Genomic DNA, 27589 nt, shown 5'->3' on the forward strand with positions numbered 1-27589 from the left:
TTAGTGGTGAGCACTCGTTACAGGTCCACTTTCCATCTGGTTTCGGGACCATGACTATTGGACTACACCATGCACTGCATGATTCCTCAATCACGCCCAAGTTTAGCATTTCTTGTACCTCCTTCTCCACCAGAGCCTTAAGGCTCTCAGGCAACCTGTAAGGACGAGCGCGTACTTTTACACCAGGTTCTGTTTCTATCACATGCAAAACTAAATTTGTCTGTCCTGGGAGATAAAAACAAGGATCCCTGAATTGTTTAAATACCTTTAACAAGTCTCCTTTCTGTTCAGAGGTTAACTGGCTTCCCATAGTAATTTGATTGTCCCCACAGGTGTTCCTCTGTGGGGGCTAAGGACCCAGATCAATTTCCTCTTCCGCTGGGTGGATAAACAGAGATCTCTGCACCATCCAGGGTTTCAGCAAGGTTACATGGTAAATTTGTTTACCCTTCCTGGACTCTGGTTGAGAGATTTCGTAGTCCACATCGCCCATGCGGCGGAGTACTTCAAATGGGCGCTGCCATTTTGCTAGGAGTTTGCTGTCACAACTAGGTAATAGTAGCATCACCTGGTCCCTGGGTTGAAACACTTATGCAAGCATTTTGGTTATAATGTCTCTCCTGATTGTCTTGGGCTGATCCAAGATTCTCCCATGCAAAATAGCCAACCATGTCTAGGCGATTCCTAAGGTCTAACACATATTGAAAGGCATTCTTAGAAGGAGACTGCTGTTCCTCCCATGATTCCTTTAGGTCTAGTATACCCCGGGGCTGGCGGCCATATAGTATCTCAAATGGAGAGAAGCTAGAGGAGAGTGGGGAACTTCCTGCACTACAAACAGCAGAAAGGGGAGAAGTTCATCCCAAGCTCTCTTTTCAGTATCTACAAACTTCCTTAGCATAATATTTAGCATTCGGTTAAACCTTTCCACCAATCCATCAATCTGTGCATCATAGACCAATGTCCGAACTGACTTGACCTCTAGTAATTTTAAGACATTCTGCATCTGTTTAGCCATAACATTTGTCCCTCTGTCTATCAGCAAAACGTGGGGAAGTCTGTGAGAAAAGCTCCAACAACTTGTTGGTTACCTGTTTTGCGGTTGGTGTGCTCAGGGGGAACGCCTAAGGATACCTTGCTGCATAGTCAAATATCACCAGAATATACCTGTGGCCCTTCGCAGAAGGTTCTAGAGGTTCTACCAAGTCGGCCCCAATCCTCTCAAAGGGGATTGAGACCAAGGGTAGAGGACCACAGGGACTTGTTTTTGTCCCTTCTTACTGGTTACCTGGCGTTCCGGACATGCCGCACATAATTTTGCAACATCATCAGGCATCCATGGCCAATACAACCGGGATGAAATACAGTCCATACTTTTTTCTCTATCGATGTAACCATCCAAGAGAATAGTATGGGCTATGGTGAACAAAGCTTTAATAAACACCTTAGGGACCAAGATTTGTCTGGTAATCTCCCCTGTTTGTGTATGCTTGTTCACGCTATACAGAATATCATTCAACAATTCAAAATGAGGAAACATCAGTACCCCTTGTGCGTTCAATGCATTGTCATCAACTTTTACCACCTTCTCATACTGTCTGTCAAGGACTAGGTCCTCTCGGCTCTGTCTCTCCCTCCTTTTGGCCATTCCCCATTATTACCGGTGATTTAGGTATCTTAGTATTGTCACCTTGAGTCCAGGCTTCTCCTGTATCATAGAAGGACGCTCCCCCTGGGAGGGAGCCATTACAATGGAGAAATAGGGCCCGTTTCGGCCCAACAAGACTAGGGCAGGGAGCGACCCCCACTTCCAACCTGGCCGACCAACCTTTTACCTGTAGCAGTATGTTGGTAGCCGGGTACCATTTTATATCGCCATGACATTCTATACTCCACTGGGAGTCATAGGAAAGCACTTCAGGCGGAATCCACAAGAGCCTGGATGGATTTTTCCCCAATCAGGACAGGAAGTTGCCAGGGCGTGCAGCTTTCTATGGGGAAGGCTGAGGTGACAGTCCTGCTAAAGGAACAATCCATCTTTGGGCACTCCATATGGCGGTGATCCTGTTCACAGGTAGAACATGGAGAGGGGTCTCTCTCAGGGCGTTGACGTGGATATCACTCAGGTGACCTGGATACTAGAGACCAGGAGTCAAGTGGGTCCTGTGTGCAACATCCTTGGAAGTTCTCCTCTTTTGGCAATGAGCCGACACCAGGCAGAAGATGGGGCTCTCGGCGGTGACCGACATCCTGACCTCTCCGTTGTTGGAAAGACTGATCCCTTTGTGAGGCTTGGTAGTTGCGAATGGATGGGTTGTAGTTTACCTGCTGGACTGGCCTCCATCTTTGCGTGTCACCCGGAGCTGGTGGAGTCTGTGCTTGCGGTCCCAGGACCCACTCCTTGTCCTCGGCCCCAAGGAAGTTTTCCACGGCTGAACAGCCACAGTTACGGTTTTGGCAGCATGGCGATTTACCCAGGAGCGTGCTAAAGGAATTGCTCCAAAACAAATTGTTAGAGAATCGCATCCACAGTGCGCTGCTCGGGCTGGATCCACAAGTCCAATAAGCGCTGAGCTATGACCCAGGGCCTCACCTTAGAGGTGTATTTCAAGTTCTGGAACTGCTGCCGGTAGGCTTCTGGGTTCAGGCCTAAGCGATCCAGTATGGCGGCTTTTACACACTTATAGTCCATAGCCTGACCTGCAGGTAGCCCCTGATATGAGGCATGGGCCTCTTTTATTAGGAGTTGGGCCAAAGCGGTTGCCCAGCGATCTGTGGACCAGCCCTGGGCCTCAGCAACCCTTTGAAAAGTTAACAGGAAAGATTCCAAGTCCTCTGCCGGACTAATTTTTCTCATGTGAACCGGGGGGGGGGGGGGGGGGTTGTTTGGAAGGTCCAGTCTGGCACCCAAAGAAGACCGAATCAATAGTTTTCCCATTCTTTCCTCCTGCGCTGCCTGCTGCTGGGATAGGAGCGGGGCTTGCTTCAGCAGTAGCAGTTGGTTTTGCCTGGCTTGATTTTCCTCCTCTCTCATGCTGTTGCAGTAGTAGACCATTTGCTTGGCCTGCTCTTGCATTAATTGGCCATGTTGTCTGGCCTGTTCGCACAGAGCCTCTTTTAATAAATGTTCCTTTTTTTGGTGGCCCTTCAGATACAGGAGCAACTCAGAATCCTACTTCTAACACCATATGTTGCAGGGACAACATAATGACACGTGGGTGGTCTGAGTTGGCTTGTTTATTCAGCCTTATGGAACACAAAATAACACAGCTTTTCTTCAGCATATATAAACAAACATAAAGATAAGTCCTGAGCGGGGCTTTGCCCTTTTTCCAGCCAGGGCGGTTCAAGTCCAGGATATAAATGCAGAGCAAGGATAAGTGTCCCAAAGCAACATAGCAAGGATCCGTGTCCAAATGTAACAGACCTTTTGGCAAGCTGTTCTCCCTCCAGAGTTTCAGGGTATGTTTCTTTGATTCAAACACGAACCCTCCACAAGTGTGGGTTTTTTCAAGCCCCTTAACGAGGCAGCTGTGACCCAGCCTTTTCAAAGGGATTAACCAGGTCACTGCTGGACTGCAGACCTATTCATTGATCTCCCAGGCATATTGAATTCACCCTGTCACAATGGCCAAATCATGTCTCATCAAGGCCAATGTTTACTTTTTGGAGTGATCCCATTTAAGTCTATGGGGGCAACTGATGTGTGAAATACGGGTCTTGTCTTTTATGAGGATATTCCCTTTTTTACGTTTATGAGCTAATTAATGACTTTGAAGAGGGTAATCCTACGATTTAAAGGGAGATCCTGTTGAAGTGGAGATTTACTGCTGTGCATACAGTAAGAGAGTGATCCTATTGAAGACTATATTGTTCCTGTTGTGCGTAAGAAGCTGATTCTATTAAAGTTTATAGGGTTGCTTGTGTACATAAGAGGGTGATCTTATTAAAGTATATGAGGACAGGTGATGTGTGTAAGAGGGTTGAAATATACCTTATGGTAAAAACCGATTGTTTTTTTAGGGTTCCCCTGATATTTAATAGTGTGGCCCTGTTATACCTGGCCACTCTGTTCACCACGGGGGCAAAGTTTGTAGGGCCATACAACTGGACAGATTTCAGGCTGTTGTGATAGGCTTCTAGGATTCCCTCGATCCCGTTACACTGCGGGTTCTCCATGTCTCCGTTCTGAGGGCAGAAAGAGCAGTGCAATCACTTGGGAAATCGCAATGATACGCGTCCTGTAATATTCAGCAACCACTAGATATGTGGGGAGGTGGAGAGCAGGGATATGGAGTGAGGGAGAGAAAAGGAGAAAGTGATAGGGAGAAAGAGAAAAGGAGAGAAAGAGAGAGAGGGGATAGAGAGAGAAAGAGGGAGGAATATCTCTCTCTCTAGAAAGAGAGAGAGAGAGAGAGAGAGAGAGAGAGAGAGAGAGAGAGAGAGAGAGAGAGAGAGAGAGAGAGAGAGAGAGAGAGAGAGAGAGAGAGAGAGAGAGAGAGAGAGAGAGAGAGAGAGAGAGAGGGTAAAGAGGGAGAAGATGAGAAAGGCAGGGAATAGAAAGAAATGGGGGAGACTGGGGATAAAAGAAAGGTGAGAGAAAGATGGGGAGAGAGAGACTAAAGGAAGAGAGCGCAGGGAAGAGAGAGGGAAAGATGGAGGGCTGGACATATAGAGAGGGAGATAGGGGTAAAGAGAGAATGAGGGAAAGGGAGGGAGAGAAGACAAAGAGACATCCCGTCATATTAGGGTGAGTCTCTGAGTGCCACAATATTACATGCTCCTGTGGTACTCACCAGGGGGAACTCATGGGAAACTCGCCCATCTGGGGGGAGCTTGGCCCCAAATCCGAGAGCCGGAAAGCGTTTATCACTGTCATAATCCTGTATAATCTCCCCAACAGCCTTCAGGGCGAGAGCATAGGCATTCAACTGGTACGGGTTCATATAATGAAGGGAGGTGGACTGAGAAGGATTACCTGAGAGACAGAGAGGAGAAGGGAGAGAAGAGAGGGAGACGTGGAGAAGTGGAGAAGGAGAGAGTGGGAAGGGAGAGGATGAGAGAGGTGGATAGCAAGAGGGAGAAGGGAAGAGGAAATAGGTGAGCGGGTGAGAGAAACAGGGAGAGGGGTGAGAAAGGGGGAGAGGAAGATAGAGGGAAGAGGAATGGGGTGAGAGGGAGAGGGGGTGAAAGAGAGAGGTGGAAGGGGGGAAAGAGACCGAAAAGGTTAGAATATATATATTTTAAAAACATACTAATAAATGCTACATTAGCGTTAGAATGGAAGGATGGAGGGAGAAAGCACTCACCATTTGACGCGGTGAAGTCGATAGCAACTGTGAAATTAATCTGTGTGCTGGAAGGAGGAAGAGAGAGGATTGATGCAGAGGTGCTCTGTATGAGCATGTTAGGCAAGGGATTCGTGCAGGTCTCTGGCAGGGAAGGTGTAATGGAGCGATGCTCTGCAGGTCTCCAGCAGGGGAGGGGTTAATGGAGCAATGTTCTGTTGGACCCTGGCATGGGACATTCTGCACGGCACTGGCAGTAGAGGGGTAAATAGAGCAATGCTCTGCAGAGCTCTGGCAGGGGAGGTGTTAATAGAGCGACATTCTGCAGATCTCTGACAAGAGAGGGGTTAATGACTGAAGGTACTCACCCTCCTTTGATGTAATCCAGGAAGGTGTGCTCTGACTCCACTGAGAAAGAGAGGAGTGTGACCTAGAACAGATAGAGGAAGAGGGAGAGAGTGAGGAGAAGGAGAGAGAGAGAGAAGGGGAAATGGAGAGAGAAGGAGAGGAAGTGAGAGGAGAGATGGGGGAAGTAAAAAAAAGGGAGTGGGGAGAGAGAGAAAGATGGGGAAGGGTAAAGAGGGAGATAAAGAGGGAGAAGGAGAGACGAGGGTGAGAGAGGTAAAGAGAGGGAGGGGAGGGGGAGAGGAAGGGATAAGGAGGGATGGGGAGAGATAAAAAGGAGAGGAAGGTAGAGGAGGGCAGGGGAAGGGGAATGGAGGAGGGGGAAGGGAGGTGAAGGGAATGGGTGGGGGTAGAGGAAGGAGGGAAAGAGGGAGGTGGTGAGGGAGAGAAAGGGGGAGAGAGGGGGGAAGGAAGGGGAAAGGACAGAGGGGCAGATGAGGAGGGATGGGGAGGGGGGTAGAAGAAGTGGGAGAGGGAGGATGGGGGGAGGAAGGAAGGTGAGGCAGGTGATAAAGAGAGGGAGTGGAAGGAATAGGGGAGGAGAGGAGGGGGAGAGAGGGACGGGGAGAGGGGATGGAGGTGAAGGGGGAGAAGAAGGGAGGGAGGATGATAGAGGAGGAGGAGAGAGGAGGAGGGGGTGGAAAGGTATGAAGGAGGGGGGACGAAGGAGGGAGAGGGGGGGAAAGGTTGGGAGAGGAAAGAAGCGGAGAGGGGAATAGAGAGGAAGGAAGGTTGGGGAGAGGAAGGAAGGTTGGGGGAAGAGGGTGGTGAAGGGGGAGACTAGGGAGAGGAAAGAAGTGGGAGGGGGAGAAGAAAGAAGTGGGAGCAGGAGGAAGGAAGTGGTAGGTGGAGGGAAGAAGGGAGGGGGGAGGAAGGATGGGGAGGGGGTGGAGAGAAGGGGGATGGGGAAGAGGTAAAGATATAAAGAGACGGAGAGGAGGAGAGATGGGAGAAGTAAAGAGGGAATTTGGGTGAGATCAGGAGGTAGTGTGGGTGAGAGCAGGAGAGAGTATGGGTGGGGAGTTGTGGGGCAGAGAGAGGGAGAAGAGGAGGGGGTGAGAGTGGTGGGGAGAAGGGGAAAGATTGGGGGAGAGAGATACTTTACCGTCCCTGAGTTGAGATATTTCTTCTTCTTGATTTTCTTCCTCGGATTAATAACCTTAATAAGAAATATAATGTTCATACAGAGCATGGGCAATAGCAGTGATAGCCTTCCCACCCCCCTTACACACAGTGGGCAGTGTCAGCCTTCCCTTGACACACACACATAGGTGGCAATGTCAGCCTACCCCTCATACACACAGCGGGCAGTGCTAATCTCCCCCTCACTCACACAGTGGATAGTGCCAGCCTCCCCCTCACACACACAGTGGGCTGTAAATCTTCCCCCTCACACACACACACTGTGTCTATGAGGGGGAAAATTTACAGTGCCAGCCTTCCCTTCATACAAACACAGATGGCAGTGCCAGGCTCCACTCCCACACACACAGTAGGTAGTGTCAGCTTCCCCCTCACACACACAGCGGGCAATGCCAGCTTTGCCCTTACACAAACAGCAGCAATGTCAGCCCCTCTGTCACACAGTGGGCTGTAAATCTTCCCCCTCACACGCACACAGCGGGCAGTGCCAGCCTTCCCTTCATACACAGAGTTAGCAGTGCCAGCCTCCCGCTCACACACTGTGGGCAGTGCCTCACACACACACAGCGGCCAGTATCAGACTCCCCCTCACACACAGAGGACAGTGCCAGTTCCCCTCACACACAGGAAGGGGTGGTGCTGTGAACTAAGGTTACAGTCAGCATGGAACTCCCGACATTCTGGTACATTCTATATGTCGTTTGAAGATGCCAGAAAGTGCCAAAATGTGGTCAGACTGCACTATGGTGGGAATGTGGAGTATTTGCCGGACAGGTGTTATTGGAAAGGACTTACTTAAAGTTTCTCTTGGCTTCCAAGCCAGTGAGGTTTACTGTATGTCTTAAGGCAGGGGTGCGCAAACTGGGGCGCGAGATTCTCTGCGGGTGCGCGGCAGTTACAGAGGCGCTGCACTCTTCCCGAAGGCATTTAAATTAAATGCTGGGGGAGCGGCGAAGGCCTCTGTAACTTCACTTACCTTGGCTCAGACGGCTTCTGGCGCCATGGCAACACATTGTCAAATGACGCCACAGGGTCACGTGACGCTGCATTGCCATGGCAACGTGACATTGTGACATCAGAATGCCGGAACCAAAGTAAGGAGGGGGGCACAAGGAGGGGTGGAGAGCCGGCAGGGGGGCACAGGGAGAAAAGATAGCACACCCCTACCTTAAAGCATGCACCTAATCGCAGGAACTATGAGGTGAGCTTTAAAGCTCCAGAAGGGCTAGAAAAATTCTTGTTTCACTACAAGGAAATGAAAGAAAATCCAGAGTGGGAATTTTTAAAAAGTTTTTCAGGTATCTCGCCATGTGACAGTGGAAGTGAATGTTATCTTTGACATGGAGACTGTAGCTGTAGAAGATATCTTTTTTTAGCTACTATACAAAGATGGTGGGATATGCGGAGTGGATGCTGAAGCTTTCTGGAACGGGGGCTACAAGTTGAAGTTTAAACTCAGATATATGAATATTGTGGCATGTCACTTCCAAAACACCATATATATTTTTTATTAGGGGCAGCCCAATAAGTGTTTTAGATGTGATTCCTGTAGACGCTTAAGCTCAACTTGTGATAAAGTTAGATGTGACGTGCTCTGAATACAAACAAGATTTTGTCGGCTATGTAAGTGGACACGCGTTTAAAGCTTGCCCAGAAGCAGAACATAACCAATATAAACAGAGGGAAAAGTGTAATGTACATAGACAAGCAACATCTCATGATGAAAATGGAAATATGTTGGGGACAACAGAAGTTGATGAACCAAATTTTACACCTATAAAAGACGTTTTAACATCTAAGGGACTGAAATACGGTATATACATCCACCACAAGCGGAGTGAGATGGAAAACCAAGGAGTGATCCATGTGTTGTGCCAGACATAGAGGTCTATTGAAGAAGGTGAATTCCATGTCACAAAGATCATGGAAATCAAGACCACCAAAACCGGCTCATCCAGAAAGAAAACTACATCAGCTGAAGATAAAACTGTCCCTGAAGAGATCTCGTTGAAAATCACATTTGGTGTATTAGAAGAACTAGGGAGAAATTATGAAGAGCATGGACCTTGATGTGTTAGACCAGTGTTTTTCAACCAGGATTCTTGGAACCCTTGGGTTCCCCGGGCATCCCTAAAGGGTTCCCTGCAATTTTCTGGTCATTTGAAAATTACATCAAATACAGAAGAATTTACAATGCATCTGATCTCAGCGTTGCTACTAGAGAGGGTTGGGGTTCCTCAGAATTTCACGTAGGGTTCCTTAACGAAAAAAAGGTTGGAAACCACCATGTTAGACTGTCAGACCCCGCAGCAGACTGGATCTATTTAGGACATTCAGATAACTGGCCATCAAATAAAATAATTCTGCTATCAGAGATTTCAGGAAAAAGCACAAGAAGAAACAAGTCCTCTAAGAGGAAAAAATAATAAATAATAAATCATGTGTTGGACGTAGAGATGGGCAATTTTTTTTTCAGATTTGAATCTGCTTTGGTTTCTTTGGTCCACGGATCACTCTAAAAAAGGCCAACCCGCAATTTAAAAAAAAATCCATAGAGCGAGCACTTTCAAACTTTATACGTGTCGCCAGTTGTATATATATCCTCTCAAACGTCCTGCCAAATAAATTAGGGAGACATGCCTGTGCTGAAAAAGGTGCACACCTGAGGTACCCAGCTGGGAGATATACTAATTGCTATGCAAAGTATATTTAAATGAGTCCCATGTCACATTTCCTAAAATAATTTCCATACCAGCCATAGACAGTAGAGTTGATAATAAGCACAAGGCACCAACATTATAACTGGAATTGTGTCAGACCCAACAGGACTAGAACCCACGATCACTATTTTTCCTGGCCACAGCTCTAGCAGCGTGAGCTAAATTATTTGACAGCTAGCATGTGTACTGTCTACTAACAGTATACCTCCAAGTGATATCTATTTTATTGATTGTAACCTTGAAAGGACTTCAAGCTCAATGTAAAAATACTTACTGAGTGCTATGAGTTTCTGAGGCCAGGTGAGATCAAATAAAAGGTAAACAGAACATGGGCTACTTTGCTCTACGGTGTTAGAAGATAATGGGTGCCACCTCAGCTGCTCTAGGGATTACAAAGTTATAACTTGCGGTTCAACAAGCAAACACCATTATTATGTGTACAAGAATATTCTCGGTACTATCTGGATGTTATACATTTTCATCTTATTAGACCAGATCTGGTCTCTTTTATATAGATTGTACAGGGAGCATTAAATCCCTTCTACTGTATGTACCTATCTATTTAAGCAGATAGGGTCTCTTTCAGGGTTACTGCACCTCTGAAGAAGCCAGCCTGGGGCTGCATTATCTGCATTATCAAACAAGCTCTAAATTATGAGTCTTTTGTTCTGCAAATATAAATATACCGGCTTCGGTCACTGCTTAGGTCTCACTACTAGGAAAGTGCACATTGTGGTTTGATCACCCTCAGATTTTTATAATTACATTTTCTTTTATTATTCACTTAATTCTGGCTCTTAATAAATGTACAGCATTTCAACTCAGGTTAATACATCACAGATACATTAATAATGTATCCTTTATTTTGCAGCTCTTTGGAAGTCCTTTCTCATTCTTTTTATTTGTAGATGTATTAAAAGTTACATTGTCCAAGTCATTATACATCACTAAGGGGTATTTTACCCACTTGAAGTATTTAGGAGTACACCTCCTCTAAAGGATTGCCTTTCACTCTCTTCATATTCTAATAGAGATTAAATAAAACATGGTTTGTGACACACACACACAAGTAAAAACAAGGTGAAGCACAGCAAATAAAGCAGATGCAGAGAGAAAGTACTATAAGAAATGGAGCTTGTGACTTGAGTTAGTTCTTCTAATCTTATAATTGATAAATAGAGTGCCCATATTTACTAAGCAGTGTTCTGAAATAAGGCTCGTTCGGTGCTGGAATACATTACAGCCTCTTCAGATAAATTGACTGTAAGGTTTCTCCCCGTGCCAGAAGGTGTCTCATGGCAGAACACTGCTTATTAGATATGCTTCTCTATCCCTGAAGAGAGTAAAGTGCTTTGTACAGCTATGAGCACTCAGTGAGAAGTAGAGCTCAGAACTAAGTATGCTGTGACAGTGGTGCTAGCCATCAGCTGGTTTAGCTCACACTGCTAGAGCTGTTGTTTGAATAAAAGAGGTTGTGTGGGTTCAACTTTGGATCCTGTTTTGTCTGGCACCATAAACCATTCCTAAGTTGCCTTAGACTTCTCAACCCAATAACATGTTGTGAGCTGTGGGAAGCAATGGAATCACTTCCTGCAGTTTGTAGATTTGTATTTATTTTAAAATAAAGTATTTCAATACAGTATGTGTCTGGCACTGTGGCAGATGGCACAGTGAATATTTTTTGTCCCTGTTCTGTTATATCGTAGCCACCTTTGTGCTTATCCTTCATATAGCACCAAACTGAGTGCTCATACCTGTAGTAGCACCCCCCCCCCCCCCGGATTCCTTTGAAATCAGACAACTTCCCCTTCCTAGTTGACAGGTGTTCCTTGTAGAGCACACCTGAGATACACTAAAAGCTAGATTATCTACATGCGTGAGCAGTTCAAAAGTAGGATGTGACAGCGGCACTACCCATCAGCTGGTTTAGCTGTGGTTGTGAGTTCTAGTCCTGTTGGATCTCACACTGTTCCAGTCATAAAGGTTAGGCCTATCAACACTGTATCATTTCTTTGGACATTCTTTTAGGAAGTCTGGGAGGGGACTCCTTTCAATTTTAGAACGAGGTAGAGACAGAATTAATGTTTTATATCGTCGGCAACCATATTGGACCTTTGCATTTGCATTAAAGACTTTGCATTAAAGACCTCTTGCAGCCGGGCCCCCGGCTCTCCCTCAGCTGCAGGCCTCTATCCCTCTGGCCCACGCCGAGCTTCCGATGCTGCTGCGCGACGGGCCTCTCTGACGTCAGCGCACCGGAAGAGTAAGCGTGGCCCAGCTTCCGGCGAGTGCGCGCTGACGTTGGAAGCTCGGCGTGGGACAGAAGGATAGATGCCTGCAGCTGACGGAGAGTCGGGGGCCCGGCCAAGGGTCGGGCCCAAGTTTCAGCGCCGGACGCCAGGCCCCCACAGCCACTGGACCCTGCCTGACCATCCACAAGGTACGTCTGTTTTTTTTTATATGTATTGGGGGGGGGTCTTTTTTATATGTATTGGGGGGTTGGGGGTCTTTTTAATATGTATTGGGGGTTTTGGGGGTCTTTTTAATATGTATTGGGGGTCTTTTTAATATGTATTGAGGGGTGGGGCTCTTTTTTATATATGTATTTAGGGCTGGGGGTCTTTTTAATATGCATTGGGGGATGGGGTTCTTTTTAATATGCATTGGGGGATGGGGTTCTTTTTAATATGCATTGGGGGGTGTTGGTGTTTTGAAATATGCATTGGGGGTGAGCTGTATTTTTTAATGTGGGGTGTATTTTTTAATATGCATAGGGGGGGTCTATTTAAATATGCATTGGGATGTGGAGGTGTATTTTTTAATATGGGATGGGGTGTATTTGTAATATGCACTGGGAGGTGGGGATGTATTTTTAATATGGGTTGGGAGTATGTTTTAATATGCATGTGGGGATGTATTTTTTTTAATATGCATTGGGGGGTGGTGGTGTATTTTTATGTATTTGGGGGTGTGGTTATATGTATTTAGGGGGGTGGGTTTTTTTGGTATGTATTTTGTGGGGGGATTGAATGAGAGTGGCGTAATTGACGGAAGGTGGGGGCGAGTGAGAGGAGAGAGGGAATGAGTGAGTAAAAGAGGGAGTAAGAGTAAGACAGACGCAGGGGAGAGAAATGCATGCGAGGTGAGAGGGGCTGAGTGAGAAAGAGGGAGTGAGACGGAGGAGAGAGAAATACATGGGAAGAGGGTGGGAAATAGAGGGGGCTCGTGATGTGTGAAATGGGGGGGGGGGGGGCTCGCAATACCGCCGAGGGTGGGGGTTGGGGTGCCGGACTTAACTCTATTCCTGGGCCCCGGGAAATCTGTCAGCGGCCATGGACGAGAGTATAAAGAGCCTACTGTTTTTGATATTTACTACTTACGCATTGGGGGACTGTCTGCTTCCTTTTTATCGATAGCATAAATAAAATTCATATTTTGACATTATTTTTATCCCTGTCTACGGTTGGCTGCGCGCTGCTTCATTTGTCTTCATTTACTTGAAAGGAGTATTCAGCAGAGGAAATCTGAGACGCTGGAAAATTGTGTTTAAGTCTCTTTGGAAGGAATTTTCTGTAAGTTAATGTACAATGTCTATTTGATTATCTTAGTATGCTGTTATTTTATAAATATTGTGTATTTTTGTAAATAATTGTATTTTGCATTTAAATAAAAGATTCCCCTCGCACAAAGCAGTAATGTCAGCTTCCCCATCACACACACAGCAAGCAGTGCCAGCCTGCCCTCACACACACAGCAATCAGTGCCAGCCTCCCCTCACACACAGGGGCAGCGCCACCCTCCCTCTCACACGGGGGGTAGTACCAACCTTCCCTTCATACACACACAGCAGGCAGTGCCAGCCTCCCTCTCACATAGTGGGCAATACCAACCTTCCCTTCATACACACACACAGCAAGCAGTGCCAGCCTGCCCTCACACACACAGCAAGCAGTGCCAGCCTGCCCTCACACACACAGCAATCAGTGCCAGCCTCCCCTCACACACAGGGGCAGCGCCACCCTCCCTCTCACACGGGGGGTAGTACCAACCTTCCCTTCATACACACACAGCAGGCAGTGCCAGCCTCCCTCTCACATAGTGGGCAATACCAACCTTCCCTTCATACACACACACAGCAAGCAGTGCCAGCCTGCCCTCACACACACAGCAGGCAGTGCCAGCCTCCCCTCACACACAGGGGCAGCGCCACCCTCCCTCTCACACGGGGGGTAGTACCAACCTTCCCTTCATACACACACAGCAGGCAGTGCCAGCCTCCCTCTCACATAGTGGGCAATACCAACCTTCCCTTCATACACACACGCAGCGGGCAGTGCCAGCCTCTCCTCACACACACTTGGCAGTGCCAGCCTCCCCGTCACACACACAGTGATCAGAGCCAGCCTCCCCTTCACACAGCATGCAGAGCCAGCATCCACCTCGCACACAAACATACAGAGGCAGTGCCAGCCTCATTGCAAATATGCATACAGTTGGCAGCAGCAGTGCCAGTCTCCCACTCACCTCATACACGTTGAGCTGACCCTGGCCCTTGGACAGCTCCCTGTAACTGGTGGTGAATTCACCAATGAAATCATGACTGGGAAACAGAAAACAGAGCGGAACTATGTATGACTGGGCAACATAGTATGTATGTACTGTATGTATGTATGTATTTACTGTATGTACTGTATGTACGTACGTATTGTATGTATGTACTGTATGTACTGTATGTATGTACGTATGTATGTACTGTATGTATGTATGTACTGTATGTACTGTATGTATATGTTGTATGTATGTACTGTATGTATGTATGTACTGTATGTACTGTATGTACGTATTTTACGTACTGTATGTATGTATGTATTGTACGTACTGTATGTATGTATGTACTGTATGTATGTATTGTATGTATGTATTGTATGTACTGTATGTATGTATGTACTGTATGTATGTATGTATGTATGTATGTATGTACTGTATGTATGTATTGTATGTATTGTATGTATGTATGTACTGTATGTATGTACTGTATGTACGTATTGTATGTATGTACTGTATGTATGTACTGTATGTACTGTATGTATGTATTGTACGTTCTGTATGTATGTATTGTACGTAATGTATGTATGTATGTATGTACTGTATGTATGTATGTATGCATGTACTGTATGTATGTATGTATGTATGTATGTATGTATGCATGTATGCATGTACTGTATGTATGTATGTATGTATGTACTGTATGTATGTATGTATGTATGTATGTGAAAAATAGGCACTCACAGGACTTATCAAAAATGTGGGTAAAGTTTATTAAATGGTCAATTTTTCCGTTCAACCTTTTTCTAGATGGAACCAAAACATTGACCATTTAATAGACTTTGCACACATTTTTGATAAATCCCGTGAGAGCTGTTTTTTCTCAGAGACATTTCAGTCTTTCCCCCAGCGCCCCGGCACTGTGACCTAGATCTGGTTGTGCCGCAGTTTTCTTTGCATAAACAATGCTGTTCACTTTGTGGCCTTGAGCACTTGCTCTTTCATGCAGCACAAATTGTGGCAGCAGTCACAAAACACTGTTACATATATACGTCGAAAAATAAATATGGAATAGGAATATGCCCGTGGGTGGGTGGGCTTGTGGGCTTGTGGGATGTTACATGCGAGCTGGCTGGTTTCGGGCCCCCATAGAATATTAAAAAAAAAAAGAATGGATGAGATGATGCCACTAGCAAATGTGAGACTGGCACTGGTGGTGGTGGTAGTGGGTGATATGCCACGGGCAGGATAGCTCTGGTGGCAGCTTAGTCAGTGCGCTAAGTCAGCAGAAGCTTACATTGTAAGTCTCAGGCTCCCACCCGTCACAGAACGCTGGTAGGCATGTACACATTACAAATGTACAATCCTGTATATGTTTTTCACAGGAGAAAAACATCAAATGAGCATGTATCCTTCAGCTCTCCCTCCCACCCTGGTGTCACAGGCGAAGCAAGACATACATACAGAAACATTGCACCCACATGAATGTGATGTCTGTGGCCGGCAATGCGGTACCAGTACTGGTCATAAAATGACCGAGACTACTACAACCACGCGATCTTTCTAACCCTCATCTTGTGCCAGTAATTTACACTGAATAGACATTATTTTCACCATCTACTCTTTGTGTATCTGTATGTATTTTATACGCACTTCCACCACAACTTCCCAAGCCAAATGGTGAGTGTGCCCTCGGTGAGTGATAGAGCCAATCAGCAATAAAAATTTGGGTTATACTGTAGCTCATCTTCCTCCTCATCATCATTGCTATCAGCTTTGTCAACGGGATGTAATACTCATCCCCCACTGGAACACACACTGGCGGGTGGGCAGTTTATGAAAACTATAGCTAGTTTGTATGAGGGGCTCCTGATTTCTGTTTTCTTTTAAGTGGGATGTCTGATAACAGAGACGTTGACATCATTAAATCTTCCACCTTTCTAGAAACGGAGTAGGTTGTTTTTAGTCCTAGCAGCGGTTCTTAGGACATGTTCATTAAGTATGAGCAGATATTTTCTTCTGTATCACCAGTATTTGATTGTATTACACAAGGATTACAGTATATTTCAGTTTTTTCTTCACATGCCTCAATCTTGTCCCCTCTCCCAATCCCAATAAACATACTGCACCTCTACGAATTCTTTGGAGGATAAACTGGTCATAGCTTTATTAAACATAACATGAACAAACACATCACATTGATGAATCCAAGGACCCAGTCAGCTTGCTCCGCCACCATTAAAATAGCCCAAGTGATATCCTCGACATGTACCCAACATCGCCACTAGTTGCCCAGATCATATGGCCCTTAAAACACAAGAACCTGAAAGGTTAATGTCCTACCGGCCGCTTCAGCTGGGTATCAATGAGCATTCCCCAACAACATACATCACATGGTTCAACACACCTCATCTACAGGACCCAAGACTGACCGAGTCCTCCAACCCAGGCCACACTTCTCCTGCATGCTGTAACAATAATCATAAGTTTTTAATAAATATGGAACCTCAAACCTTGTAATAAGGGGAGGATGAGAAAATTTACCCCAGCCATTGTAAATACCATTTGCCTACAGAACACCCTGCCCACCTGAAGAAGTCTAGTTGCGATTATAACTGCTTCAACATGGCTTTCTTAAGCCCCACAAACATGCACACAAGCCCACTCCGCTGAGGTAAACTGCGGGTCCTCTGTCTGCTTCCTTGCCAAGGAGACCCTGTAAAAATCGATAGACATCTAAAACGCCAACAAAAGTCTCACACATACGTCCGAGCCAACCCTTGCTGCAAACAGAAAATTATCCAAGTAGTGCAGAATGCCTTGTGACCTAGTCACACCCCAACCAGCCCAATCCAAGAAGGAGCTGAACATTTTGAAGTAGAAACATGATATCGAAAATCCATCGGGTGGCAAAGATCCACATAGAAACAAGAGGGATTCACCAACAACAAGCAAAATGCCAACCCAATATCAGCTTTCACTAGCAACAATCCCCAACCCGCATCCCTCACCAGCTCCATGGACCTGTCAAACAAAGTATATTGCACCCTGTGCAACTCCTTATCGATCCCATTGTTAATTGATAATCTCTCTGCAAATGACAAATGATGAATGAGCCTAAAAGCACCATGCTCTTTCTTGGGCACCAAGTGAATATGATCTAAATTTAGGCTATGGACATGGGCTGAAATGACCCGCCACTCTTCCCTGCCTCAACCTCCTTGGCTAACTTTGCTCTCGCAACCTCCCTCCTGTTGATTTCTCCTGCACTGAGGCATTTCCACCTCATGAAATGGAATCCAGAAGCCATTCTCAAGCCCCTCGCACAGCATCTTCGCCCCCACAATAGTGGGGTAGCGGCCGAGCCAATGTGCCATCTCAGTGACGTTCACTAGCACGCCCGACCTTTGCTGCAGCCTTGCCAGCTGCTCCTTTTCTAAACACTCCCATTCCTAAAACAGGTCAATACCGTGAGACACATTGCACTCTTGCTTGAAGCGGTGTCCTGAAACAGGATTGTTTATTTCTGTGTATTTTTCCTGCTCTAAGGCTGCCAGCCCTCCCCAGCTAACATGTTTCCCCTGCTCTGAAGCAGCCAGAGCTGTGTATATTGCAACATTATTGTTACAAATAATCCCCCTTACACAGCCTCCCAATGCTCATATTTGAGATTGGTTTAGCCCTCTCCCCCTGCCTTTATCTGCATATTGTTATGCCCCTTAGCCTGTTCCTGTCTGACAGGAAAGTGTGCTCCCTCTTTTCTACAGCATCCAAAGTGAGCAGACACATCTTCAACTGCTCCCTCAGAAAGGAAATCCTTTTTACCTTCCCCTCAGAGAAGCACTTCCCCATAGCAGGACACCTTCCTCTCATAAGGTTATTCTCCTCACAAGAGTCCTCTGCTATTACTATCCACATACAAGAACTTTTATATTTCTGTTAACTCCCCTCAATAAAGTTGAAGAAAATAGAAGGACTTTGTGTACTTTAAAAGGGGACAAGTTAAGCTACATGGACTTATTCACATGCTACAAGTGAGTCTGGGTCCAGAATAAGCGGCAACCACAATCCCATTTGCATTGGCTGTTAAACTGCCAGCAGATACCCTTCCTAGGACCAGCCAATTGTCCCGAATTTAGTGCACTGCTAGCACCTTCCTTAAAAGGGAGCAGGTTTCTGTGGCATTATCAGCAACAGTTTTAGATTGATGTTCTTTACATCCCACCTCAACAGCTTATGTACTGCCATCTTCAGGAGAAAGATGCGGTCATTTTCTCACCATGGAAACTCCACAAATGGTATCTTCATACTTAAAAGAGCAATTCTCCAGGCCCTTTTCCACAATAATGCTTGCTAGAATGGCCTGCAGCCAATTACTAAATGACTTAAGAGCTTGCCTCTTATCTCTCTCCTCTTCCTCCACCGTGGCATCCTTCCTATTTGTCTTCACAAGCTCCTTACAGCCGACAAGCAGTGTCAAAATGTCCAGCGACTCACCATTCCATATTTGGTCTCTCATTGCGGGAGCTAGATTTAAACTCAATGGGCTAGCAACACATAGGAACGCATCCCTAAAACTAGTGTCCCCTGCCTTTGATTCCCCTTGCTTGCCTTTATCCTATGCAGTACCTATCATTCTGCATATTTGCTCCCTACCTTCGCACCAACAACCCCCAGTTATGTTTCAGGCTCTGGGTCCTGGGGCACCGCCAAGGCCACAGTCCCCCCTGAGAGGGTCATGATACTTCGCCCCAACGACGTCATTGGGCCCCAGTTCACTGCCGCCTAAGACCGCGCTGCAGCTGCCTGTCTCCACCTTCACTCCACCGGCTGACCTCACTGGGCGATCCTTCTTGCTCTTCAATCCATGCCCATGCTTATTTTGAGCAGTCACTCCGGCCCCCACCTGTGTGCTTGCTCTTGCAGATCTTGCAGCCAAACCTCCCCATCCTCTTCTCTCTCTAGCCGGTGGCTCATGTTCTACCCTCCAATCTCACTCTCTTGCCTCTGTGGTTCCCAGCCATGCTCCGGCTTCCAGGCTCCAGCTGCTAGCCACATAAAAGTCCTTGTCCAGGGCTAGCAAGAAAAAAAAAGTAGTTCTACCTAACCACCCCCCATAAATAACCTTTTGTAACCCCCCACCCCTTACATTCTTTATCACATGTCCCTTGGGGAGGGTCTTTAAAGTCATGCTCCTTCCCTTAGAGTCCAGGACTCTCTTTCTTGTTGCTGATTTGCACCAATACTTGTGCTAACAACAGAAGGCGTAGCAGTTTCAGAAGTACGAGGGCATGATTTGAGCTTTGAGCTCACACCTTAGCAACAAGGAGCTCTTTGCAGGTGCCTGGTGGAAGGAAAGAAGGTACGCATGGTTCCCAAAATGTAGTGCTCAGACCTCAATTTGGTGGAATCCTCTGGGTCTTCATTAAGCAGACAAATGAGGTGATGAACAAGGCCAAAGTATCTAGAACCGTCATTTGTCCTTCAGCTGGGGTTCTAGAAGTTTAAGACGTGGTATGACCTTACTCAGGCTGGCACTGTCTACAATCACTTCCCATGTTGCTATTTCAAATGGTTTAAGTAGTTCACATAAAACTAAGAATTGTTCAGAATGCTGGAGTAAGACTTTGGTGACTTTGCCCTGCAGCTCCATGCAGCTCCATGCACATACAGATGTAGCAAGACTTCACTGGAAGTTTACTCATTTGGTGACATTATTAGCATTTGCAGGCTGGGGGAAACGTTTAGCAGATAATGGGATTCAGGACCAGACCCACAAAGCTACACTACTTTTAACTACGAGGTGTTAACTTAGGTTAATGGCTTGTTATGTGCTAACAGTTGTCTTCAAAGCTCACTAACGCAGTGTTAAGTGCTTTTTTCAGCCATAATGCACCCTTGAATATGAAGCAGCACATCTAAGATACCTGGGCGATATGCTAATAGGATATGCAAAGTATATTGTAATGACTCTGTAACTCCCCCTTCTATGAACAATTATAATGTATAGTGATGGACACGCCTTCTGGCCAATGACTGTTAACCCAGGAAGGGATTACAGTAATTTGATTGGGTCTTAAGGGGGATGACATCAAGGGAGGAGGAACAAAGAGATATAGAGAAGGAGGTAATCTGAGCTGAGGGCCCCTAATTGTGATAATTGTATTGCCGTATGAATAAAAATCCATGTTATTTACAGATACTGTACGTGTCTTATTATAGTGTCTGATTAATATCGCTTTTAATACAGGGGCGGGGAACTCAAGCCCCCACCCGTGTGTGTGTTTATTTATTTATATATATCTATATATATATATATATATATATATATATAGATATATATAAAGGAAAAGAAGAAAGCGCATGGCCCATAGCGTGATACTGTTTCACATTTAATAATTAAAATGAGAAGGGAATAGGCTCACTCACAAGAGTAGTATACATAAGAGCACAAAATGATAACTATCACCGTCGGCTGACAAAGTCCTCCAGATGGATCCTCCGGGTGTAGCCCGCAGTACAGATTCCAAATCGGCTGTCCAAGTGATGAGCTGAGCCGACGGAGAATTAGACAGGGACTCCCTGCTACACAGAAGTCCCAAAGGCAGGCTGGAAACAATGTGCTCCGTGCACTGACAGCCGCACACAGCGGGGATCCGGTCCGGCCAGCTTCCGGTCCCTCAGTGAGGACGTAGTGTCGCCGTACTTTCGTCCTAACGCGTTTCGTCTCTGCGTGAGACTTTCTCAAAGGGTAATCCTTTGAGAAACTCTCACGCAGAGACGAAACGCGTTAGGATGAAAGTACAGCGACACAGCCTGTCTTTGGGACACCAACTAGCCAATGCATACAAACAAAGTTTAAATACTTCAATAATAATAATATTTACTTGGTCACTTACCTCCAAACGACTGTTACTGTTGTTTGTATGCATTGGCCACACTCAGTAGCACTCCTTTTGACATAAATATATATACAGTATATATATATATACACACACACACAGTATATATATATATATATATATAATGTGGTGGGTTTTGGAGTTTGAGCGTGCTGGGAATGTGTGTGTTAATTTAGTTCCTGACTGGTAACAGTCGTTTGGAGGTAAGTGGCCCCTCCTCCCAGAGCTCACCCCTCCCCACCTTTTTAACTTGGGAGGTTCTGGCATTTTGCTGAGTTTTAGTGTTAGGACCTGCATTAATTTGGTTATACCTTGACGTTGGTATGCAGGCTTATGACGCTTTGGCCAAAGGGTTTAACTAAATACAGGCATACCCCGCATTAACATACGCAATGGGACCGGAGCATGTATGTAAAGCGAAAATGTACTTAAAGTGAAGCAGTACCCTTTTTCCACTTATTGATGCATGTACTGTACTGCAATCGTCATATACGTGCATAACTGATGTAAATAACACATGTGTAACAGGCTCTATAGTCTCCCTGCTTGTGCACAGCTTCGGTACAGGTAGGGAGCCGGTATTGCTGTTCAGGACGTGCTGACAGGCGCATGCGTGAACTGCCGTTTGCCTATTGGGCGACATGTACTTACTCGCGAGTGTACTTAAAGTGAGTGTCCTTAAAGCGGGGTATGCCTGTAATCAAGTAAATATTATTATTATTGAAGTATTTAAACTTTATACTCTATATGTTTTGTCAATTGGAAGTAGCATTGGGCACCCCTGTCTTTTGTTTGTGTACTTGTTTGATATATATATACAAATATATACACACATACATATAGCAATCTAGGGAAAAGAAGAGGGGTTACAACTCTTATTAGCATACCTTCAAGGTATCTCAGGTGTGCTCCTTTTTAAGCACAGGTATCTCTCCACGTGTTCTTTGAAGGGAGGCTTCAGAGGATATATAACACATGGAACTATACTAAAATAGGTGTAGATGGTGGAGCTATGGCTGAGGACCAGGATCAGGTAGTAAAATGGTTAGCTAGAGAAAGAGGCAGACCAGCTCTAAGCTGACCTGTCCCAACAGATTTGCCCAACTGAATGTTCATATTGGGAGAGTCAGGACAGGAATGGCAATGCCAGGGGAGTAATCCCTCCCGCCCATAGAGGACTCAGGACACTCAGAGACCTAGGCAGGCTGAGGTGGCAGCAGATAAGGCAATCTGTTGCCGTGACTGCAGGAACCAAACATTTTGGTGACGGTCGAGTTTGGCACATTGTGGATCGGACAGACAGATTGTATGAATGACCTGGGCATCACCGGGAGGTCGCGGTACACGTTGGCACCAATTATCAACGTGAAGTTGATGAAGATACTTGTGTTGAAGCAGAAAGCGAGAAACAATCAGTATCACCACATGTCCTTATCAAGCACATTATCATAACTGGCAAAGAGACAAACAAATCCACCTCCTGTGTTTGGAAAGTGTTCTACCCTAACCCAGACACTATATGCCTCTCACGGAGTCTGCTTCTGCACCGTAGAAGAGTGTGCCGTCTACCTCTGCTCAGCTCCTCCAGGCGGTTCAGCTGGATGGCTCTGAAGGATTAACAATGTGGGGCTCCCTTTCAGATGCTGGGACCCCCGTAGTATTAATCCTTTTTGTTATCGGTGCCGCGATCGTGCGCGGTCACGGCACCACAAGCAATCACGGCACCGAGAACAGTGATTCTTGCTACTGTGCATCTGTAGTTAGTCTCTCCAGGTCTATTACATGAAGTACTTCCTTTGACTCAGTGTGCTCATTCTTTACTCTCTCAGATTCTGAGCAGTCTACAGGTCACATTGAGATAAGAGACCTGCGCTCAGTATCATCATAGAAAGTTGAAAGTGGATGTCTTTGGGCACTCACTTCGGAACTAGGCACTCCAGTACTAGCAGTACAGCTAGATAAGCGGGGTCTTTCCCTGCCACTGTGGGTGGTATATGAGATGTTGATTTTTTTTTTTACAAGCTAAAAGTCAGCACCACTTTTTTTCTCCAAGCTTGAAAGATATTTTGGGGACTTTTCTTTGTAGGGCACGGTCTCAGTCTTTGGTAGTTGTTTTTTTACTACAAATACTGAGATTCTGCTGTTCAGTGGACTGAAACATATTGATAGAAACAGAGGATAGCAGCAACAGTGCACAATAAAATAAACCATAGATGCCCTTAAACCTTAGCTGCCCAGCAACAACCCAATGACGTGGGGAAAGGAGGGGTCTCCCTTACCACTTAAAAACTAGTACTCAAAAGAAAAGAAAACTAAGGATGTTAATGTTATTTAACTAAACTACAACTAGTTGACTAATATAATGAATTATATATACACATTTCATATATACTATAGTGCAGTATATAGTTGTATACTGTAAAGAGAAGAGGCAGGTCAGATGGCAGTATCACTGCTAGCACCAACAGATAAGGGTGTTAAAAACAAATAAACAATTGAATTGACAGACAAGTCTAATCGTGCTACCTCATTCTCTATGCCTAAATACCGGGTCCTATGAAATAGATACTGTATAAGATTGTATTTTATAAACCAACAGATGAGGGTTTTAACTTGAATCCTTGAACAGGAACTGGTATAGTTAAGTATTATATATTCTGAATGAGAAAGACTGGAGACAGATCAGGTGGTGATATATCTTTGATCACCAATATAGTTATACACCATGTAAACCAAGGACGGATCTATTTATACTTGTAGTAAACTAAACTGTAACTGGTTAATTGATAATAATAATAATAATAATAATAATATATACAGTATATATATATATATACAGTATATATATATATATATACACAGTATATATTCTCTACACTACAGGTCAGACGGTGGACTGTGGTAGTATACTGTATATTGTTCAGCATATATTATATAATATCATAAACCAATGGAATATGGCGTATGTTTTAAAATAAGAACTATTAACTCTTAACTTCTAAAAGCCAACAGTAACTAATTAACTGGAATTATTAGACAAATAACTATATACAGTATATTTTTCTAAATTCTGACTGAGAAAAACTAGGAGAAAGGCCAGATGGTGGCCCCTCTCTCCATGCCCGAGTAAAAGATTAGTAGTAGTGATACCGTGTATATACATGTGTTCTTATATGTGTGTGTATATATATATGTAGCCCAGCTCCCCGCTCACCTCCGTGCCGGGTGGAGAAGGGCTGCATGGTGAGCGTGTCGCCGGAGCTCTGCACCGAACCGCCGGTGCAGGGCGCTTCCAATTTGGACCTCGCGCATGCGCAGTGCGAGCCGTGCGCATGCGCAGTGCAGAGTGAGTGCGGCAGCCATTACAGATGGATCTGCACGAGACTACATGTCCCAGCAGCCCCAGGGGCTGCTCACCACGTGGGAGACCACAGTCAATAGGGCTTCCAGATTCCCGGAGGAGATAGATACATTTGGTGCGCTGAGGGCTGCGCGTCATTTGGAACAGGGACGTTGGTAGAGAAGGTAGTGTCCAGGGAGAAGTGCTTCCCTGGACTAGGCCAGATCTCCCTATAGGTCCCAGCTAGGCCCCGACTCCGCTCAGGTTGTGGTTGCTGCAGGGAAGGCCCCAGATAGGGACACTCCCCTTAGCACTAGAATAGAGTGTTAGTACACCAGTGACGGACACCACGCGGTGTGCACGGTCTGCAGTCTGGGACCAGACCACAGGCACATTACCATAGACATTAAGGGACACACTCCAGCTGGAGCTCCCACAAGAGGCGACGCCTGCGACAGGAGAGAGAGGATCCAGTAGACTGCGTCGTGGGACCACGTTGCGGTTCTGCGAATCCACCATCCAAGTCGCCCTGTTCTGGCCTAAGACCAGGAAGGTACCCAACATGCACCAACGGCCACAAACAGGGGGTAGTGCTACTCCATACACTTTGGGTGGGCTTGTCTCTGTGGACACCGGGGAGGTTAGGTGCCCAGGGCACCCTCAGTACTTTGGGGGGTTCCACAAGGGTGGTGTTACTGTGTTGTGGGCATTGTGTTGTGGGGCCTTGTAATATTATTGTATTGTAGAGCTATATGTGTGTCAGTAAAGATAAGTTAGTTATACCCGTGTGTGTATACTTATTTACTGATTGTATTGGTTCCTGTGAGGGGTTATCCTATTACGCTAGGATCAATCCCAGGTGCAGGCCCTGAATCCAGAGAGAACGCAATCACCCAGGCTCCCAGTGGCGGAGGGTTAGGCCTCCTGTATGCTAAACAAGTATTCAACATGCGCGTACTTCCCTTAGACATGGGAAAGGGGGATATATATATATATATATATATATATATATATATATAAAATAAAAAGATCACTTGTGAGCACATTCACATGTCTAAGACAGGTCTGCAACCCTGCCTTTCACCATTATCACCCAGCATACAGTACTTCCACTGCAGCAAGGGATACTGGGAAATGACATGCAAATGAGCACACATGTCGCATTTTGCCTGAAATCTATTTTTACATGGAACCATTATAACATAATGCTCGCTGTTAACACAGCTTTTAAGCACAGCATGGAAATCGGATGCAAAGCCAGAGAAACGTGTGCTCATTTGCATGGCATTTCCCAGAATCCCTTGCTGCAGTGAAGGTGGATATATATATATATATATAAATGGAGAAAACTAGGGTTCCCACAGGAAACTTGTGAGAACCGAAATATTGATATAAAAAAATAAACTACTATAATCTGTTTCAAAGACCTGTCAGTGCACCATGTTACCCCATTTTTGTACCAGTCTTCTGTTGAGCACCCGGGCACGTAACATACTCTAGTGGAGTGCCAGCTTATTTTGAAATATACATATATACGCACTTACGTACCTCCCATCTCTGTCCCAATCATATATCTCCACCTTTATTGTCCTATAAAAATATAAATAATACAGTATTCATTAAGGGTGAAATTCTCCACCTCTCTCCCCCTTTCTTGATTCCTCTCTTTCCCACCCCCTCTCCAGACCCCCCCATTCCATTTCTTTCTCCCTCCTCCTCCTCCCTTTTTCTTCTTCCTCTCTCTGCACCTCGGGGCTCAGAGTTTATTTCTGTAACGACTTCGGAATTACCCGTTTCCATGGAAACCAGGAGCCGCCGGCAGTGACCAGAACTGTCACCTTCAGCCCAGCTCTGTCACTGCACCTCCATCCTGCACCCTCTGCTAACCCAGTGCTGACTCTCTACCCACCCTGTCCCTCGTTTACAACCCCTTAATCTCCCCCCTTCTCTGTTCCTCTCATCTTACTTCTCTCTCTCTCCACAACTCTCCCCCCTCTCCTTTTCCCTGCCTCTCTTTCACTCCTTCCATCTCTCTATTTGTCTCTCTCACATTTTAATTTCTCTGTCTCCATCTCTGTTTACTTCTATTTTCTCTCACTCCCCCATCCATCTCTATCTTTCTCCCTCCAGCTCCTTAATTTCTTCTTCATTCACACTTTAGTCTCCCTCTCTCCCTCTCTCCCTCTCTCCCTCTCTCCCTCTCTCCCTCTCTCCCTCTCTCCCTCTCTCCCTCTCTCCCTCTCTCCCTCTCTCCCTCTCTCCCTCTCTCCCTCTCTCCCTCCCTGTCCACAGCCTAAATATCTTCTTCATTCACTCTTTAGCTTCTATCCCTGTGTTCTATATATAGTTTCTCCACTCTCTGCTCCATGTCCCTAAAGAGATGCAAAGGATTTGGCCAAGTATCATGCATGTCATTATCATATTATTTGCATACATTTAAGGGGAAGGATTAGTGTTGCGAGAGAGAGACTGACGGGCAATAAGACACTCAGGAGCTGGGTTACTGCAATGAGATGGTACAGGGGCAATAAGGCACTAAGGAGCTGGGTTACTGCAATGAGATGGTACAGGGGCAATAAGACACTCAGGAGCTGGGTTACTGCAATGAGATGGTACAGGGGCAATAAGGCACTCAGGAGCTGGGTTACTGCAATGAGATGGTACAGTGCAATAAGGCACTCAGGGGCTGGGTTACTGCAATGAGATGGTACAGGGGCAATAAGGCACTAAGGAGCTGGGTTACTACAATGAGATGGTACATGGGCAATAAGGCACTAAGGAGCTGGGTTACTGAAATGAGATGGTATAGGGGCAATAAGGCACTCAGGAGCTGGGTTACTGCAATGAGATGGTACAGGGGCAATAAGGCACTAAAGAGCTGGGTTACTACAATGAGATGGTACAGGGGCAATAAGGCACTAAGGAGCTGGGTTACTGAAATGAGATGGTACAGGGGCAATAAGGCACTAAGGAGCTGGGTTACTGCAATAAAATGTCACAAGGGCAATAAGGCATTCAGGAGATGGCTTACTCCAGTGAGATGTCAAAGGGGCAAAAAGGGACTTATGAATGGTGTTACTATAGTAGAATGTTACAGGGGTAATAAAGAATTCATAAGCCATGTCACATGTTACAGGGGCAATAAGGCACTCAGAAGCTAGGTTACTGCAATAAGAGGTTATAGGGACAATAAGGTACTCAGGGGTCGGGTTACCAGACAATAAGAGGTTACAGGGGCAATAAGGT

At 45.7% G+C, this 27589-nt stretch overlaps 1 protein-coding gene across 4 annotated transcripts in view; it reads right to left on the reverse strand.

Annotated features, from left to right (window-relative positions):
• The window catches only part of CPNE5 (copine 5), a 68012-nt gene that overhangs the window by 10612 nt on the left and 29811 nt on the right, over positions 1-27589 (reverse strand). For 3 of the 4 annotated variants that reach the window (XM_075613974.1, XM_075613975.1, XM_075613976.1), the window contains 7 exons: positions 25892-25933; positions 14081-14156; positions 6799-6852; positions 5657-5718; positions 5310-5356; positions 4797-4978; positions 4061-4188 (listed from right to left, as the gene is read on the reverse strand). In XM_075613974.1, the coding sequence (XP_075470089.1) occupies positions 4061-4188; positions 4797-4978; positions 5310-5356; positions 5657-5718; positions 6799-6852; positions 14081-14156; positions 25892-25933 (591 nt within the window). Of the gene's footprint in view, positions 1-4060; positions 4189-4796; positions 4979-5309; positions 5357-5656; positions 5719-6798; positions 6853-7244; positions 7376-14080; positions 14157-25891; positions 25934-27589 lie in introns of those variants that run through there. The other variant, XM_075613977.1, reaches the window with a different exon arrangement.

Source organism: Ascaphus truei, chromosome 9 (genome assembly GCF_040206685.1).
Source record: "Ascaphus truei isolate aAscTru1 chromosome 9, aAscTru1.hap1, whole genome shotgun sequence".
In the NCBI taxonomy this organism is placed as follows: domain Eukaryota; kingdom Metazoa; phylum Chordata; class Amphibia; order Anura; family Ascaphidae; genus Ascaphus; species Ascaphus truei.